Source organism: Anas platyrhynchos, chromosome Z, assembly GCF_047663525.1.
Source record: "Anas platyrhynchos isolate ZD024472 breed Pekin duck chromosome Z, IASCAAS_PekinDuck_T2T, whole genome shotgun sequence".
Lineage (NCBI taxonomy): Eukaryota > Metazoa > Chordata > Aves > Anseriformes > Anatidae > Anas > Anas platyrhynchos.
In genome coordinates this window covers 65,814,997-65,830,476 of record NC_092621.1, presented here as the reverse complement: position 1 = coordinate 65,830,476, position 15,480 = coordinate 65,814,997, and the positions used below count along the sequence as shown (strand labels likewise).

The 15,480-nt window shown below is 40.3% G+C and overlaps 2 protein-coding genes across 4 annotated transcripts in view; both read left to right on the top strand.

The window, feature by feature from the left end:
- SNX2 (sorting nexin 2) overlaps positions 1-4,673 on the top strand; it is a 34,403-nt gene extending 29,730 nt beyond the window's left edge. For both annotated transcript variants that reach the window (XM_038170570.2, XM_072031000.1), the window contains 4 exons: positions 508-651; positions 3,317-3,397; positions 3,491-3,562; positions 4,181-4,673. In XM_038170570.2, coding sequence (XP_038026498.1) covers positions 508-651; positions 3,317-3,397; positions 3,491-3,562; positions 4,181-4,231 — 348 coding nt within the window. In that variant the 3' untranslated portion in view covers positions 4,232-4,673. The remainder of the gene's footprint in view (positions 1-507; positions 652-3,316; positions 3,398-3,490; positions 3,563-4,180) is intronic.
- Positions 4,674-10,940: 6,267 nt separating this feature from the next.
- SNX24 (sorting nexin 24) overlaps positions 10,941-15,480 on the top strand; it is a 93,626-nt gene continuing 89,086 nt past the window's right edge. Inside the window, exon 1 of one of the 2 annotated variants that reach the window (XM_038170568.2) lies at positions 10,941-11,146. In XM_038170568.2, coding sequence (XP_038026496.1) covers positions 11,084-11,146 — 63 coding nt within the window. In that variant the 5' untranslated portion in view covers positions 10,941-11,083. The remainder of the gene's footprint in view (positions 11,147-15,480) is intronic. The other variant, XM_038170566.2, reaches the window with a different exon arrangement.

The following is a 15,480-nucleotide window of genomic DNA, read 5'->3' as shown; positions in this document are numbered from 1 at the left end:
ATATTTGTTGGATAGCCAAAATCTTCTGTAAATGTGAAACAACTATAATTTGTGGATCTACATTTCATTTAAGAAAATACTGGACTTTAAGTCATACTGTATAGTATAATTAGGTTTTGACACGGGAAAGGAGTGTAAGAATTTTATCCAGAGTTATCTTTGAACTTGCCAAATTGTTGTATCTCTTCCTTTGTCTCCTCTCCCATTCCTCTGTTGCCCCTCTCTGCCATCGTTGTTTGCTTGCTTTGGTAGAGTTTTGGTGGAATGAGGAACAAAAAATAGTTTGGGGCACAGAGGTGTTTGTTCTGAAGGGGCTTGAATGTCCATTGTACATGGTGTTTAGTTGTGCAAGCGTGCTGTCAAACGAAGTACAAGAAGATGTAGTAGACACAGTGGAGTTTCTTTGAGTGTAGGTGTTCCAGTTTTATACGGAAATACCTTCTTATACTGTAAATTTAGATAGCTCTAACAATTCCAGTTGTTTAGTAAATTAATGCATCATTACAGGGTGTGTTTGATCACCGAATGAAATGCTGGCAGAAGTGGCAAGATGCTCAGGTCACTTTACAAAAAAAACGTGAAGCAGAAGCAAAGCTCCAGCTTGCCAACAAACCTGATAAGTTGCAGCAAGCTAAAGATGAGATAAAAGAGGTAAAGTTATCAAACATTATTTTAAAGGTCAGACTCTCTGCATTGACTCATTCATTTTGCATTAATGCACTACGTTATGCCATTTTTATTTAAGCACCACTTACTCATTTGCTGTTTTCCATATTTATTGAAGTTGTTGAAACTAATTTACAGTAAAAATATGCACAATTGTTACTGATTGTAAGATCTGTAAGGCGGTTGAATACTGTCTCTACAGAGTCTGGGAGATGGGAGGAGGGGAACATGGACAAGTTAAACTGCTTCTAATAGTTAACAGATGACTTGGGTAGGCAGTGGAGTGTCTTCTGGCTTTTAAAGCTAAGATCTCACAAAAACTAATGGAGAACTGTTCCCATGTTTTGCTTTATTATGCAGCATATCTAGCCATATATATGTATATATGGTGTGATTTCAGTAAAAATAAACCTTACGTATTGAAGTGTCATAACCTATACACTTTTTCTGTCATGCTTCACTAAGGAAATTGAAGAGGTAGGACAACTTAAATAATTAACATTAATACATTCTGATTATGCACCAGTATTCTCTCATTAAATAATGGGAGAACATCATTTTAGATTTCCAACTCTTATTATGCAGTTATTTTGTTTGGCTTCCTCATTGGTCACTAACCACAATCTGCTTTGTTCTTTCTGCACTTCAGTATATTTTGCATATGGTATTGAAGTTTCTCATTAACTTGGCTTTCTTATTCTTTAAAAAAAAAAAAAAAAAAAAAAAGCCTTGTTTACTGGCAAAACTTACTGTCAGTCTTATGTGACCACATTCTTGTTGGTTGGTACTCTTGATGTGACTCATCCATCCACAGTGCTACAAGTGAGCCGACTGCTCAGCCAAAATACTTCCTGAGTGTTGGGAGTAGTAGGAAATAGTGATCCCTTCTCAATCCCAATATGAAAAGAATTAGCGATGCTGTTCCTTAGAATTTTTTCCTCTTTACTGGATGAGCAGAGAAGGTTGTTAGTAAGCCCTCAATTTGAATCTGCTGGTGAAAAGATTGCTTCCATTTAAATAAACTCAGAGTTGCCAGATTCAGTGGTAGCAGTCCTTGTGGCAGAGAAATTGCAGCTTGAATGTCATCTGTGACAGTTATTTTTTGCAGGAAAAAAAAATTATCCTAGAAATACTGTGTTGAAAAGTGAAAATTCCTACGTGTCAGAAACTATAGGGTGGCAGACCATCAAGCAGTGATAATTTATACTAGACCTGGCATTTGGAGGTGATGAAACAGGGATGGGGGTCCCCTACACCTATAGAGCCTTGCACTGAAATTTCAGGTGCCCCTAGTTGCAGTGGTAGAATGGTACAGTCTTAATCTACCCTTTTCTTGTCTGAGTTTTGTATTGTTTCAGTGATTAGATATATAACTGTTCAGGCTGTGTTTCCCTGAAGCACATCCTGTTACGACATATTATATGGCATCATAAACGTGTATCTGAAAATAAGGGGATTCTGGATAAATGTAAACTAAAGATAAAAATATCAAGATATTTATTGGAACGGGTAGATTGTGTTCATCTCTTAGCACAGCAGTAAATTGATGCTGCAACACAAAATGCCTTTGTGACTAGACAGTACTGCTGGATTGCTGACAAGAACATGTTACGTTAGAGTAAGTTGCTTCCTGGCAGCCTTTTTCTGAGGAAGGTGGCTGTTACTGAGTCACTTAGCTCCCATGATTGGGTTAGTATGTTGAGATGAACAAATACAGTTGCATTTTTGAAATGTTAGCCTAAATGTGTCTGCGGTGTCAGGCTGATGGTCTTTTTCATAGCTACCTACACAAAGGGTTTGAATTTAACAATATAATAGGTATGTAAAGCCAAGGGCAAAAGCAAGCCTACTAGTTACGAGGCAACGTATACGATAATGATCTCTTACTGTGTAGCTGGACGTCTCTTCCCATAAACCAAGAACAAATATAAGCTAGTGTCATGTAGTATTTTTACATGAATACCACACTCCCAGTATGGCATAACCCTCAGGCAACATCACTTTATCTGAATTTTCCTTTTATGATCTTACCTGCAGTAGCCTTTCTACTCCTCTTGTATCTTCAGTCACCACTGAAAAAGAGAGTGTGTGCTTTGATTTTAACTGCAAAACAAAACAAAAGGCATTGTGAGCTTATCTGTAATAGAACTATGAGGAAGATAAGGATATGCATGACTGTAGGCAGAGATGTTTGGACCTGATGGTCTTTTCCAACCTAAGTGATTTTATGAAGAAATTAGGAAAGTACAGGGAAGTGACTTCCCAGACTCTCATATGTTTAGATTCTTATTCTCATATGGTTTAGATTCTTATTAGAGCAGTGTTTGTGAAGGAAATGGCCAATAAAGCTTTAGAGATCCTTTGCCTTTGCTAAACAATCTCTTAAAGATTTTAAGTATTTCTGAGTGACAATACTGAAATATTTGTCATCTACAGGTGTCACTGTGATAGAGATACCATCATTTAATGTGATGTCCTAGTCTACAAATATTTGGAAATTGTTATTGTTAGACTTTCCCTTAAGTATGGAAAAGGACAAACAGGTCCTTTTCAGCTCCTGAATGACTATCATTAATACACGGAAATGTTGAAATATTGATGAACTGAACGGAGAACACAGTTTCATTTCTGCATGTCTTTCCTTTGCCAGTGGGAGACAAAAGTTCAGCAAGGGGAAAAAGATTTTGAGCAGATCTCCAAAACCATTCGCAAGGAAGTGGGAAGATTTGAGGCACGTATAATTCTGAGTATATGGCATTTTTACTTTAGATAATACTGATGTTCCATGTAAAATTGGTTAATGCCATAATTTATTTATTAACAGAAGGAACGAGTGAAAGACTTTAAAACTGTTATTATCAAGTACTTAGAATCATTAGTGCAAACACAGCAGCAGGTAAGATAAATTTTAAGTTTTGTACAAGTTAATATTTAATGTTACATATTAGGTTAGTTAAAAAAAAAAAGATGGGCTGTAAGTGTAGCAGTTCCTAAAACAAAAATAACTACTTCTAGTCTGTATGGTATTGGAGAACACAGACTGCAGTTTTCTAGCTATTACTATGCTCCTTTGCACAGCTCTAATTCAGGCAAGCAAGGGAGAAGCTCCTGTAGGGATATGGGGAATGGAGCTTCTTGTCTGTTTTCCTTCTAAAACTGAAGTAATACTTGAACTTTTAGACTGGAATAAATTGTAATAAATATGTACTTTGAATTATTGAAGAGGCTTGCACACAGTAGAGGTAAAAATAGCAAATTAACCTGACAAATTCTTTATTACTGTATTCTGTAGTATTTTGCTCAATGTATAATAATAACTGTTGCTTGAGCGAACTTGTATATTTTTTACTTGTATTCTCTTGCATAATGTAATAATGTGAATAGATAATATGATGCATCTGTGTTCTTACTGAATTGAGTGGAGAGAAGTTTGCCACAAGAAGAGGAAGGTATATGTGTTTTCTTTTCCAATGGTTAGTACTTAACAGTGATTTTTTTCCCCATTTTCTTCAAGCTAATAAAATACTGGGAGGCATTCCTACCTGAAGCCAAAGCCATCGCCTAAAAGAAGAATATTCCAAATGACAAGACACTCTGGATGTTTGTCCTGGATAAACCTAAATTCCACAGTGAAATCACTTTAAATCATCCAAATAAACCACTATATATTTTATGAATTAACATGTGGCTTTTTTATATACTACAGCATTTTATTAACAAGCTGCATGTCCTGACCCTCATTGAAGTGGACTGTGGCATGGTGTTCTGCAATACATTGCTGAATTGAACACTATTGTGTCTTAATACTTGCACTAAAATGTGCACTGCAAGGCCAGAAAGCTGATATTTTTGTTCTTTACAATACAATGTTCTGTAGTTCGTTTACCTGATCTTTATGAAACAAATGTAATTGCATCGATTAATGTTCACTCAAACATTCCTGTACAAAATCATGTTTTTGTGATTACAATAATAAAGGGATGTACCTTGTGAAACATTAAACACTGCCTTTGTGTCTGTAGATATTTATTGGTGTTCTCGGAAGTAGTGTTCATAACAATTTCAGATTATATCAAAGGCTGAAGCAAATTTAGTGAAGAATGGTGAAGATGGTATTAAAGAGGCACAGGCAAGTATTTGTGGTAAACTATTTTGTAATTTTGATTCTCTTTGTTACAGGTATTCTTTTAAATGAAGTTTATCAGTGCCCTGGTAAAATATAATGCATGAATACTCAGAGTCAAAAGACATGCATTAAATGAAATCTCATACAAAGTTTCTGAAAGATTAAGATCACCTGCATGGTCAAATGCTGATGTCCTACTCAACTGATAAATTACATCAATCTTAACCTTGTTGTTAATGGTCTCAGGATTAGTATAATATTAAAATCTTGCAAAAATTGTAATTAGGGGAGGAAGAAAAATCAGCCCTTCAGCTGAAAGTGTTGTAAGATAGTTGTAAGGGCTGCTATTCTACTTGTCTATGTTTTCCTGAGTAGAAAATACATTTGGAGAGACTGTTCATATCTTCTGTAAGACACTAGAACAGTTAAACATTTTTCTGAAATACAAAACATTAACATTGGAGATGCTACTTTGTCCATTGTCATTTTAATGACATACTGATTTCATCAATGGCATATTGATGAAATTAGTATTAACTATAGATGTATTAACAATACATCTTTAATTAATAGATGTATTAACAATATTAACAATTTAACTAATATTAACTGTTACCCGGGTAGTGAGAGGCTGTTGCTTTCAGCTAATCATAAGATGATAAGCACACAGATGTGTATTGCTAATGGTCAGACATAAAGAACCAACCAATACTATTTCTGAACAGACGGGAACATAACATCTTAACATCAGCTGTAAGATCATATAGTCTGACATATGCAACAAAATTAGTAAATACTTTTAAGATTACCATCTTCCATTTTGTCTGTACGGAATTCTGATGACATAGTATTTCTGGGAATTTTCAAGAGATGTTGGACAGACACAGTTATTTGAAAAAATATATGTCAAGCTTTTAACAAGCATCTTAAAATGCTGAAGTACTAAAACCTTAAGCTTGTAGCAACCTGTGCATCAGTGCTAGTCATTTAGCTTGTAACTGATTATAAAAGCTCAAGTACATAGTAAGTTTATAGTGAAGAAACTGATCCACGCATAACTCTACTAAGTGTTATGATATACTTTAGCTTGCAGGGTGCTAATGAAAACTGACAAGCAGCTTGAAATTTGTTCCAAGGTGAATACTTTGAGAATTAGCCTACTACACTTGAATTGGATATGCAAGGCTCAAAATGGGTAAACGTACACATTCAGGATATTTTTTTCCCTTAGTGCTGAGTCTTCCCTTCCTTACCACAGTATCAGAAATAGAATTCAGGATCCAGTTTCTTTTCTCTATGATGGGAGAAGGAATAGCTTTCACGTTAGTCTTCTATCAGGGAATAGTATGACTTTTTTATCCGCACTAGACAGCTGAAAACAAGGAGTTGTGTAGGCTTTTTTTCTGAAAGCCAGAAGCCTGTGGGAGAGCAAAAGTATAATAGCGTTACTGGAGTTCAGTGTCACAGAGGGTTACTAATATAAAAAATGTGTAGTCTTCTTTTGCATCACAATACACTAGTGAAATTTCACATGTGGCTTGCATAAAACTCTTGTGTTTCAACAATTTGATCATTTACTTTGTTTATATTTCCCCCTCTAGTCCACTTATGAGACTCCACTTATAGTACTGCCTCTAGCACTGGTACTGCCAGCATGAGAGAGTCATGGACCTGTTGGAGTGGGTCCAGAGAAGGCCCACAAAGATGATCAAAGAAGGCTGTAGCACCTCTCCTGTGAGGAAAGGCTGAGAGAGCTGGGGATGTTCAGCCTGGAGAAGAGAGGCTCTGGGGAGACCCCATTGCAGCCTTCCAATACCTGGGGGGGGGGTGGCTACTGGAAAGCTGGGGAGGGACTCGGGGCGTATGGTGATAGGACAAGGAGTAATGGCTTTAAACTAAAAGAGGGCAGGTTTAGATTAGATATAAGGACAAAATTGTCTACTGTGAGGGTGGTGAGGCACTGGCACAGGCTGCCCAGAGAAGCTGTGGATGCCCTATCCCTGGGAGTGCCCAAAGCCAGGCTGGATGGGGCTTTGGGCAGCCTGGTCTGGTGGGAGGTGTCCCTGCCCATGGCAGGGGGTAGAACTGGGTGGCCTTGAAGGTCTCTTCCAACCCAAACTATTCTGTGATTATGGAGATTAAAGACTTACCATCTTTCCTAGTACAATTAATGTCTTTATTAACAGTTGTTATTCAAACCAAGTGAATGGAGATATTGCTAAAATACATGTATTTTCCCTGAGGAACTCACCACACTATATTGTACATGTTATAAGTGTTATTTCCCTGAATCTCCAAACCCAGGTACCACCATCATTACTATGTGGATGAAAAAACTAATGTGGATGAAATACTTGACTACTGCTGTAGAAGTAACTAACATTTGAAATGTTGAATAAAAGACAAAGCACTGCTTTGTCAAATTTATTTTTTTGGGGTCTAATTTAGTTTTTTAGATTACAATCACAAATTTTAAAACATGCCCATTCACATCTGTTGCTTTTTGAATTAAAAGTATATGGCCACTGAATGATGATGTGATGGGGATTAAATCAAAGACATAGTTACCGTTCTTATACTTACGTTCAGTCTACAGTAAGTCTCTGATTGAGTCACTGTCTATTTTAAAATTGAATATTCTGCTTTTTTATCAGTCAATCTTCTACCTCTCCTGTATTATTTTTCTGTAAAGGCCGTATAAGGGATTTTGTGTTTTGGCATCTCTTGGGTTTGTGCCCCAGATATGTCATTTTCTTTCAAATTCTGGTGGAGATGAGCTGCTGGCTAGTATATTCTGTGCATTTAACTGAACAACCAGCATCCACTACAATTATGTCTACAGTGACAGGTTTCTCTTTAAATATATATACTATATGGTATTTCATTTGTAGGCTAGAACAGACTGTAATAATTTAAATCTTTGGCAAAATCTGAGCTATTGCAACCGTACAAGGAAAAGAAGTTCAATACTGAAACATGAGGAAATGAGGTTTCAGGGTTATTCAAAATGATATGCTGTATTACTAAGCCAATTCTTTGGTTTGTTTTTGTTTTTAGTCTCTAATCTTCAGCCTTCCATAGTTGAATGGGAAGTGAAATTGCTAATAAGCAGAGTAACTTTTAACAAAGTGACTTCTGTCTGCACTACTAAAATAGCTCTTTTTTTGTCATTGTTTCAGTTTTTTTGTTGGTGTTGGTGTTGTGTTTTTTTGTTTGTTTGTTTTGTTTTTGTTTGTTTGTTTGTTGTTTTGGTTTTTGATTGTTTGTTTCTCCTTAAAATCAACAAGGAAATCACTAATGTAGGGAAGGCAGGGAAAAAAAATCAAGATCTGTCTGCCGTCATTAAGAAAACTGGGAAAAAGTGTCTCAGAAGAGGCAGCTCGGACAAAAAGATATTTGTATGAAAACTAGGGTAAAAGAAATATGCAATGAGAATGGAAAGGCTTGAGGTAAACCACATGTCTGTGGTTTAGATATACCAAGATAGGAAGAGCACAAGGAAGGAAGATGGCACAAATCACAAGAAAGGAAATGCTTTTATCTTAACTTTCACATCCGATGTGGTACTCTGGGGAAGGTCTTAGCAGGTTAGAGGAGCACTGCACCATGTGAAAGTCTGTCCTTACCTTACAGTAACTCAATTCCCCCCTGCCCCACCACCCTTCTCACACGTGCACTGATGCTGTTCAGAAAATTACTTTTTTGTTGGCTCCAAACGTTGTGGCCATTTAGGAGGAGGAGCAAGTTTCTTGTTTGGTACAATGAGTTCGTGTGGAAAACTGACTGACAGCTTTCCAGATTTAACCTTTTCCGCGTCTTCTCCAGTGTGGTCTGTGCACTCACTGGCTGCTGAAAGTCCTTTGTAACTCTTTAGAAACAACTACACTGCCACCACAGTAAAGCTAGACCTTTTGAGAAGCGAGGAGGGTGTGAACTCCTTAAAAAGCAAATTTTGCTGTTCTACCTGAAGTTTTATGAAGTATGTTAAACTTTGCTACTATTCATGTAAGAGACCAGTATCAGTAGGACTACATTGAGGTGCAGGCTTAAAAACGATCTTCCTGGTAACAACTGAAAAATCAGTAAACTGATGTTCTGATCATATCAAGGACTGTCTTTTTAATCTGGTCTTTTGCTCTGACATGAACCTTACTTATCATTTTGATTAAAATTCGTACATACCTATTTCTTATCAGGAAACCAGTCATTCAGAAAGTCCTTAAAAAGAGAGCATTGCTTAGTGGAAACAGATCTTTGAGAGGTGTCTGTGTCCATCCGTCTCTCTCCCCCATGGATTCATTCCAGAGTAAGGAATGTGGAATTGCCTCCGTAGGAGGAATTGCACAAGAACAACTTTGGAGGAGAAAAAAAAATAGTCCTTTTTTTTTTTTTTTTTTTCCCAATTCAAAAATGTTTAATTTTTACCTACTGTGAAAAGATGATGGTAAAAATGCCACATTTGCATTCATTTACTTGCTGGAAGTGTGGCATGCTTCATTGGTTGGACATGCTAAATGATGATTCATAGCCTCTGTGATCATGGAAAAGTCTAGAGACAGGTAACAGTTGAAACAGTGGTGTATTTATCCATTTATTTTACATTCTGGATCAAGTTAGCTTAAGAATATAACCTAGGGCTGCAGCATGACCCACAATCAAATGCAGTGTTAGTAATTCTGGGAATGCCAAAAGCTACAGTGAACCTCCTAGTGCCTGCTCCACAGCGGAGTTTGAAGGCTGCCGGCATAATTGTTACCAGTAGAGCTCAACCATTTTTACAGTTTTCCTTTTAAGGTTACTGACATGATTTTAATAGAAGTTACCCCAGTTCAAATCGTGTTACATTTAGAATACATTCTCCTTTTGTGTCTGTGGGAGGGAAGAGGAGGATAATCACCATATATTGTTTGTGCAATTAACTTTCAAAAGCAAGAATTCTGGGTGGTTTTCAACACGTTGATAGCATTTTGTGAATTAATGTTTCTTAAATTTTTGTTCCTCAACGTGTGAGACAAAGACAGTCCTTGGTCTGTCAACCATGTGGAGAAATCCTATTTTTTCTTCAGCAGTAACTTTAGAGATTAACAAACTAATGATGATGTATCGTGCAAATTAAGTATTTAACATTCCAAAACATATTGATGTATTTGAATTCAGCTCACCATGTAATCTTCCTTGTTCCTCTTGGCTGATGCACAGTCAAAAGTTCCATTATGTACTATTGAATTTGAAGCCAGATTAATGTCTCAAACTTTTCTTTGTTAATAAGTTACATGGTAATACGGCAAAAAGTGGCTTTTTGAAATTATTGGTTATTAGATGGCAAACAACCACAAATATTTCCCCTGTGAAATTTTTCTACTAGCTTCTCATCAGTATCAGTGCATTACAGCATTCAAATGGTTCATCTGTTTTGTACTTGGAGAACAGAAACTAAGACTGGAGTTTTAACCAGAAACTAAAAATTATGATAGCATGGCAATTATACTTTAGCATGCTCGTGTTTACTGGACTGATTAAACTATTAATATGTAACATATCTTCCCTTGGGATGATTATAATAATGTATTCGCCAGAGTTTGCTTTGGGGAAAAGTCAGATTCCTTGTTCAATGGCTTTACTCTCCGTTGTGGTCCAAGACGCCTACAGCATGGCCAGTGTCAAATGGCGCGATGGGACTGGGAATGAACATCTGTTTGCTTGTGTCACCTCTACCTCAGAGCAGCACCAGGACTGTCTGCTGGTCATCAGCAGCTGAGGTCACCAGCACAAGGAGCAGCATTGTGCAGAAACAAATGTCCAAGGATTAGCTAGCTTTGATTTCAGGCCTTTTTTTTTTTTTTTTTTTTATTATGTGTGGTCCCTTCCCTTCCCTTCCCTTCCCTTCCCTTCCCTTCCCTTCCCTTCCCTTCCCTTCCCTTCCCTTCCCTTCCCTTCCCTTCCCTTCCCTTCCCTTCCCTTCCCTTCCCTTCCCTTCCCTTCCCTTCCCTTCCCTTCCCTTCCCTTCCCCGAGGGGCGGCTCGGGTTGGCGATGAGGAGACATTTCTCATTTCTGCTCAGGGGGTGTGCGCGGTGCCGCACCCCGAGCTCCGCCTGTCCGACCCCCCCCCCCCCCCCACCCCTTCTCCCCTCAGCGCCTCCAACGGCCGCCCCGCCCCGCCCCGCCCCGCCCCGCGTCACGTGCGCGGCGTCACGTGCGGCGGGCCGATGGCGGCGGCGGCGCCGTTCAACGGCCGGCGGCGCCGGTGAGGAGGGAGGGCGGCGGCGGCGTTGTTGTCGTTGTCCGTGCTGATGATGGAGGTGTACATCCCCTCCTTCCGCCACGAGGAGAGCGAGCTGGAGCGGGGCTACACGGTGAGGGGGCCGGCGGGGCCCGCGGACGCCGGTTGGGTGTTTAAATCCCGCCGAGCCGTTAGCGCTAACGGCAGCGGAGGGGGGGGGGGTGTGAGGGCGTTAACGGCCGTGCGGGCTCCGGGCGAGCTGCGTGAGCAGCGGCCGGGGCCGCGGCGGGGCCGTGTCGCTGCAGCTCGCGGCGGTGACCGGGGAGCGGGCACGGGGCTGGCAGCGGCGGCGAGTGGCGCGCAGCCGCCTGGAGCCTGCCGCAGCGCAGCCCAAACTTCGTAACTTGGTCATTCCTCGTGTCAGCACTCGGCCTCTTCAGCCAGGGGTGTGAATCCCTGCGCTGCAGCCCGCTCAGAAACGACCGCCCTGAGCAGCTGTACCAGAAGTCACAGCCGAAGTTTCTCTGGGCCAGGCGCACTTGCGGGAAAGGCAGGAGAGGTCTGCTCTGAGCAGAGCGTGGTGGTTTTCCGTTACGTCTCAAGGAGCTCACTGACCGCACACGAGCAGGGCTTACTCCCCTGTAATGGTAAATTTTGCTGCTCTACTACATAGTTTGCATCAGTGTTGTACCAGGGACTGGAAATCACAGCCAGTGCAAGTGTGCATGCCATAAGCCCTCCCTCCTGCAAAGCTGAGGTTGGCGAGACCTTACTGCTGCCCTGCGCTGGGTAGGAAGGTACTGTGCAGGAAGAAAAATTTACGTAAAAGGAATCAATAACAGCAATTATTTTGCATTGAAAAAAAGGTGACTTCACTGGGAGACTTGGAAGCATGGGGTCAGTGTCCAGACTCCATCAGCTCTCATTTTTTGGGGGCCCGATGTAGGATTCATAGTCAGAGGCTATGGTTTTAGTAGATACTACCCTAAAAAATGGGGGTTGCAGGGTATTGAAGACTTTCAGTGGTGAAGTAGATGTTTCACCAGTTCTGGGCTACCTGAGTCTGGTGAATTAGAAAAGATAGGTAAGAGGAGAAAGTGGCGCTGTGAAGTACTGACTCTCTTTGAAATGCAGCCTTCAAAGTAAAGGGAACGGGTGCCATTCTGGAGTATTGTAATGTTTATGAGTGAAGTACGTTTTTTCTATGAAATGAAATCATAGAATACCCTGAGTTGGAAGGGACCCATAAGGATCATCGAGTCCAACTCCTGGCACCATACAGGTCTAACCAAAAATTCAGACCATATGACTGAGAGCACAGTCCAAACGCTTCTTGAACTTCTACAGACTTGGTGCCGTGACTACGTCCCCAGGGAGCCTGTTCCAGTGTGCGACCACCCTCTCAGTAAAGAACCTCTTCCTGATGTCCAGCCTGAACCTCCCCTGTCACAGCTTGACACCATTCCCGTGGGTCCGGTCACTAAAGAGAACAGATCGGCACCTGCCCCTCCTCTCCCTCTCATGAGGAAGATGCAGGTCGCCATGAGGTCCCCCCTCAGCCTCCTCTTCTCCAGGCTGAACAGGCCCAGTGACCTCAGCCGCTCCTCATATGTCTTCCCCTCTAGGCCCCCAAGGGTATGGGTAATTCAATTGGTTATCTTACATCATCACACTTATGTACAATATTAACCTCTAAAACAGTATGGTGATGATCCTAGAAGTACTTCTTAACCCAGTTGAACTTTTACCACTCTCTTTCCCACAAGTGCTGGTTTGCTCAGAATGACAGTGCTTTCAAACGTGGCTGAAACAAAGGGATGCCAGAGATGATGTGATTGATGCTGTAGAGGATGATGCAGGTTGGTGTGCGTTGGTTCCCTGCCAGCCTGGTCATGTACCAGGAGGTCTCAGAGGGTGTCTTCTGTTCTGTGGTTGTCAGAGGCCATGACAGTGAAACGGTCTGAAAAGGTGTTTTTTTGAGGAGGGTGTTGGTGGTGGTTCTCATTTCTTTGCTAGAAGTGGTGATGGTGGTAACCTCCTGCGTGAAATGGCAGACTGTAAGGGACCCCTTTCTCTCTGCAGGCTCTGCAGGTAACAGGACATGCTTTCTTGACATCTCTGGGCTTCTGGTTACTTCTTTATCAGAACAGGATGCGCTCATGCTGCCGCCATCTCACTGCCTGGAAAGGAGAGATGGAAAGAGTGTTTGGCCTGTTCTGTAAGGAAGGTTGTTACCAACTGGGTGGCTTGCTTTCAGCTTGCTTTCCTGAAACCTGGTGGTTTTCTTTCTCTGCTTGGTACCACTAGGCAGCACTGGGAAGATGGCATAGTCAGAGACCTGTCAGGCACCAGCTGCAGGAGCAGAATGGAGTTCTGGAGAGAGTGAAGGTTACAGAAACTGGAAGCTGCTTCCCAGTTTCAAAGGGAAAACCAGGGAGAAATCAAGAAGTAGAAGGCGTGGGGTGTTGGCCAATGAAATGGTCAGCTCAGGAGAGAAAAGATTAAAAAGAAAAATGAGGTGAAATTCTGTAGTGCCACACTTCAGATAGTGCTCAGTCAACAAAGTAAATGGGGAGCTCACTCCCTTCTGTCTTTGTTTCAGGAGCTCAGCTTTACTAAAGTGCTCTTCTCAGATATAAAAGCCTAAAACTTTACACCTTCTCCTCCCCCTCAAAAAAAAAAAATAAAAAAAATAAAAATCTTGAGTAAACTTGCACTTGTTCCAGTTTTGTTCGGGGCATATGTAAAACAGTGAAATACAGAATAAGGAAAATGTCTGTTTTCCTTGTGGACAACTAGATTTCATTGTCAGTTTAAATTGATGACACTACCTTCCAAACTATTGAGCCTGTGCTAATAAATGCAACAGTTGTTCATAATTTGGCAGTGAATGACCTTTAAATGTAGACGCTTACTAAGGATATCTCTAGGGAACAATTTAACTTCGAAATGACACCCATGTGTTCTTGTTATCATTTAAATATGCTCCCTTTGTCAATAACAGAATAATAAATACTAGTTAGATTTCTAATGTTGATTCTGATGCTAGGGAACTTGCTGAATAAATTAGTGTATGTTTGATTTATATTGACCAAAAATTTTTTACAGTGGTATATTGCAGGTCAAGGTGACATACATTTAAATGTGTTACAGAGCAGAGGGCATACTTGACTGACACATGTGCTTACTACGTTTTTAATTAACACTTCAATACTACTCCCAAAATTGCTCTTGGAGTTGCAAATGTTGTGGAAGCAAGATATGACCTGTAAGACAGTGAAGTGCCATAGATTTTTTTTTTGAAAGTATGTAGACTTTATCTTCACAGAAGCAGCAGTTTAATTACTAGGCTATACTCTTTCTTATGAAGTACAAAATTGCACAGGCTTGAAGTTTGGTACAAATTATGTACTTCAGCATTCTTAAAGCAGGTATTTACAGAGTCAAAAAGTGAAGCTGTTAGGTGTTCTTCCATAGGTAGCCCAAGCCTAGGCCACTGTAGCAAGTGATAAAGGCGGAATATTTGTAAGTATTGTTGTCATAAAGCGTGGAGTAATTATGTGAATGAGTTTACTTTAGTAACTTCAAGCATTACTATTCCAAGTCTTTTTCTGAACTTCTGGGCCATGTGAATTTGGTAGCTTAAAAAAATTAGAACTGGGTCTGCCTGCCTTGAGGAGGATACTGGTGAGGATGAAAACTTTGTTCTCACCAGTCTGGCTTGTGCAAGCTCACCAAGTGTTACTTTGAATCACAAATCCTTCTGAAAAGCAGCAACTCCAACCAAGTGCAAGGGAGATAAGTAGAGATGTTGGGTCTGCTGTTGCAAGTTAGATACTCTTTTTGTCACAGTATCTAAACAAAGAGCTTTCAAATGTGGTGGTGTCTGTACAAGGGAGTCATGGCAGGTGTGTACACATATATTCTCTCTCCTACATCAGAAGAAGAGAATAAAGTTGATTTGAGAGATACCAATGATTCTGTAATGTCAGAAAAATGAGGTGGGAGACCATTGCTTTCTTCAGCTCCAGTGGAGGAGAATGAATTAGCAGATGATATAGAACCGATAGTTTAGGACAAAGATCAAAATTTATTTTTTGGTTAACTTGTGCATTTGGCAGAGCTGGTGGTTAAATTTCTTTCCTCCAGTCAGTTTTCCTCTTGACAGACTTTGAGTCAGTGATATGAAACTGACTGCTTTGTGTGCAATGGGAACTTGAAGGGTATAAAGCAAGTCAAAAGATAATTTTGCAGTGCACTTGAAGGCAGCTAAGGCAGAAAAAAAAAGTAAAACCAAAGTGAAAAAACAGACCGATTGTGTACATAGCGATCAGTTAGAGTTGTTTCTGGTTTTGTGTTTAATCAATTTGGGAATGTAGGCAGATTTGACAGAGACATATAGTTCCCCTGATCTCTAATTGTTGTGCAATTGTTCAAACCCACTGATTCACAGTCACGAAAAGGGCC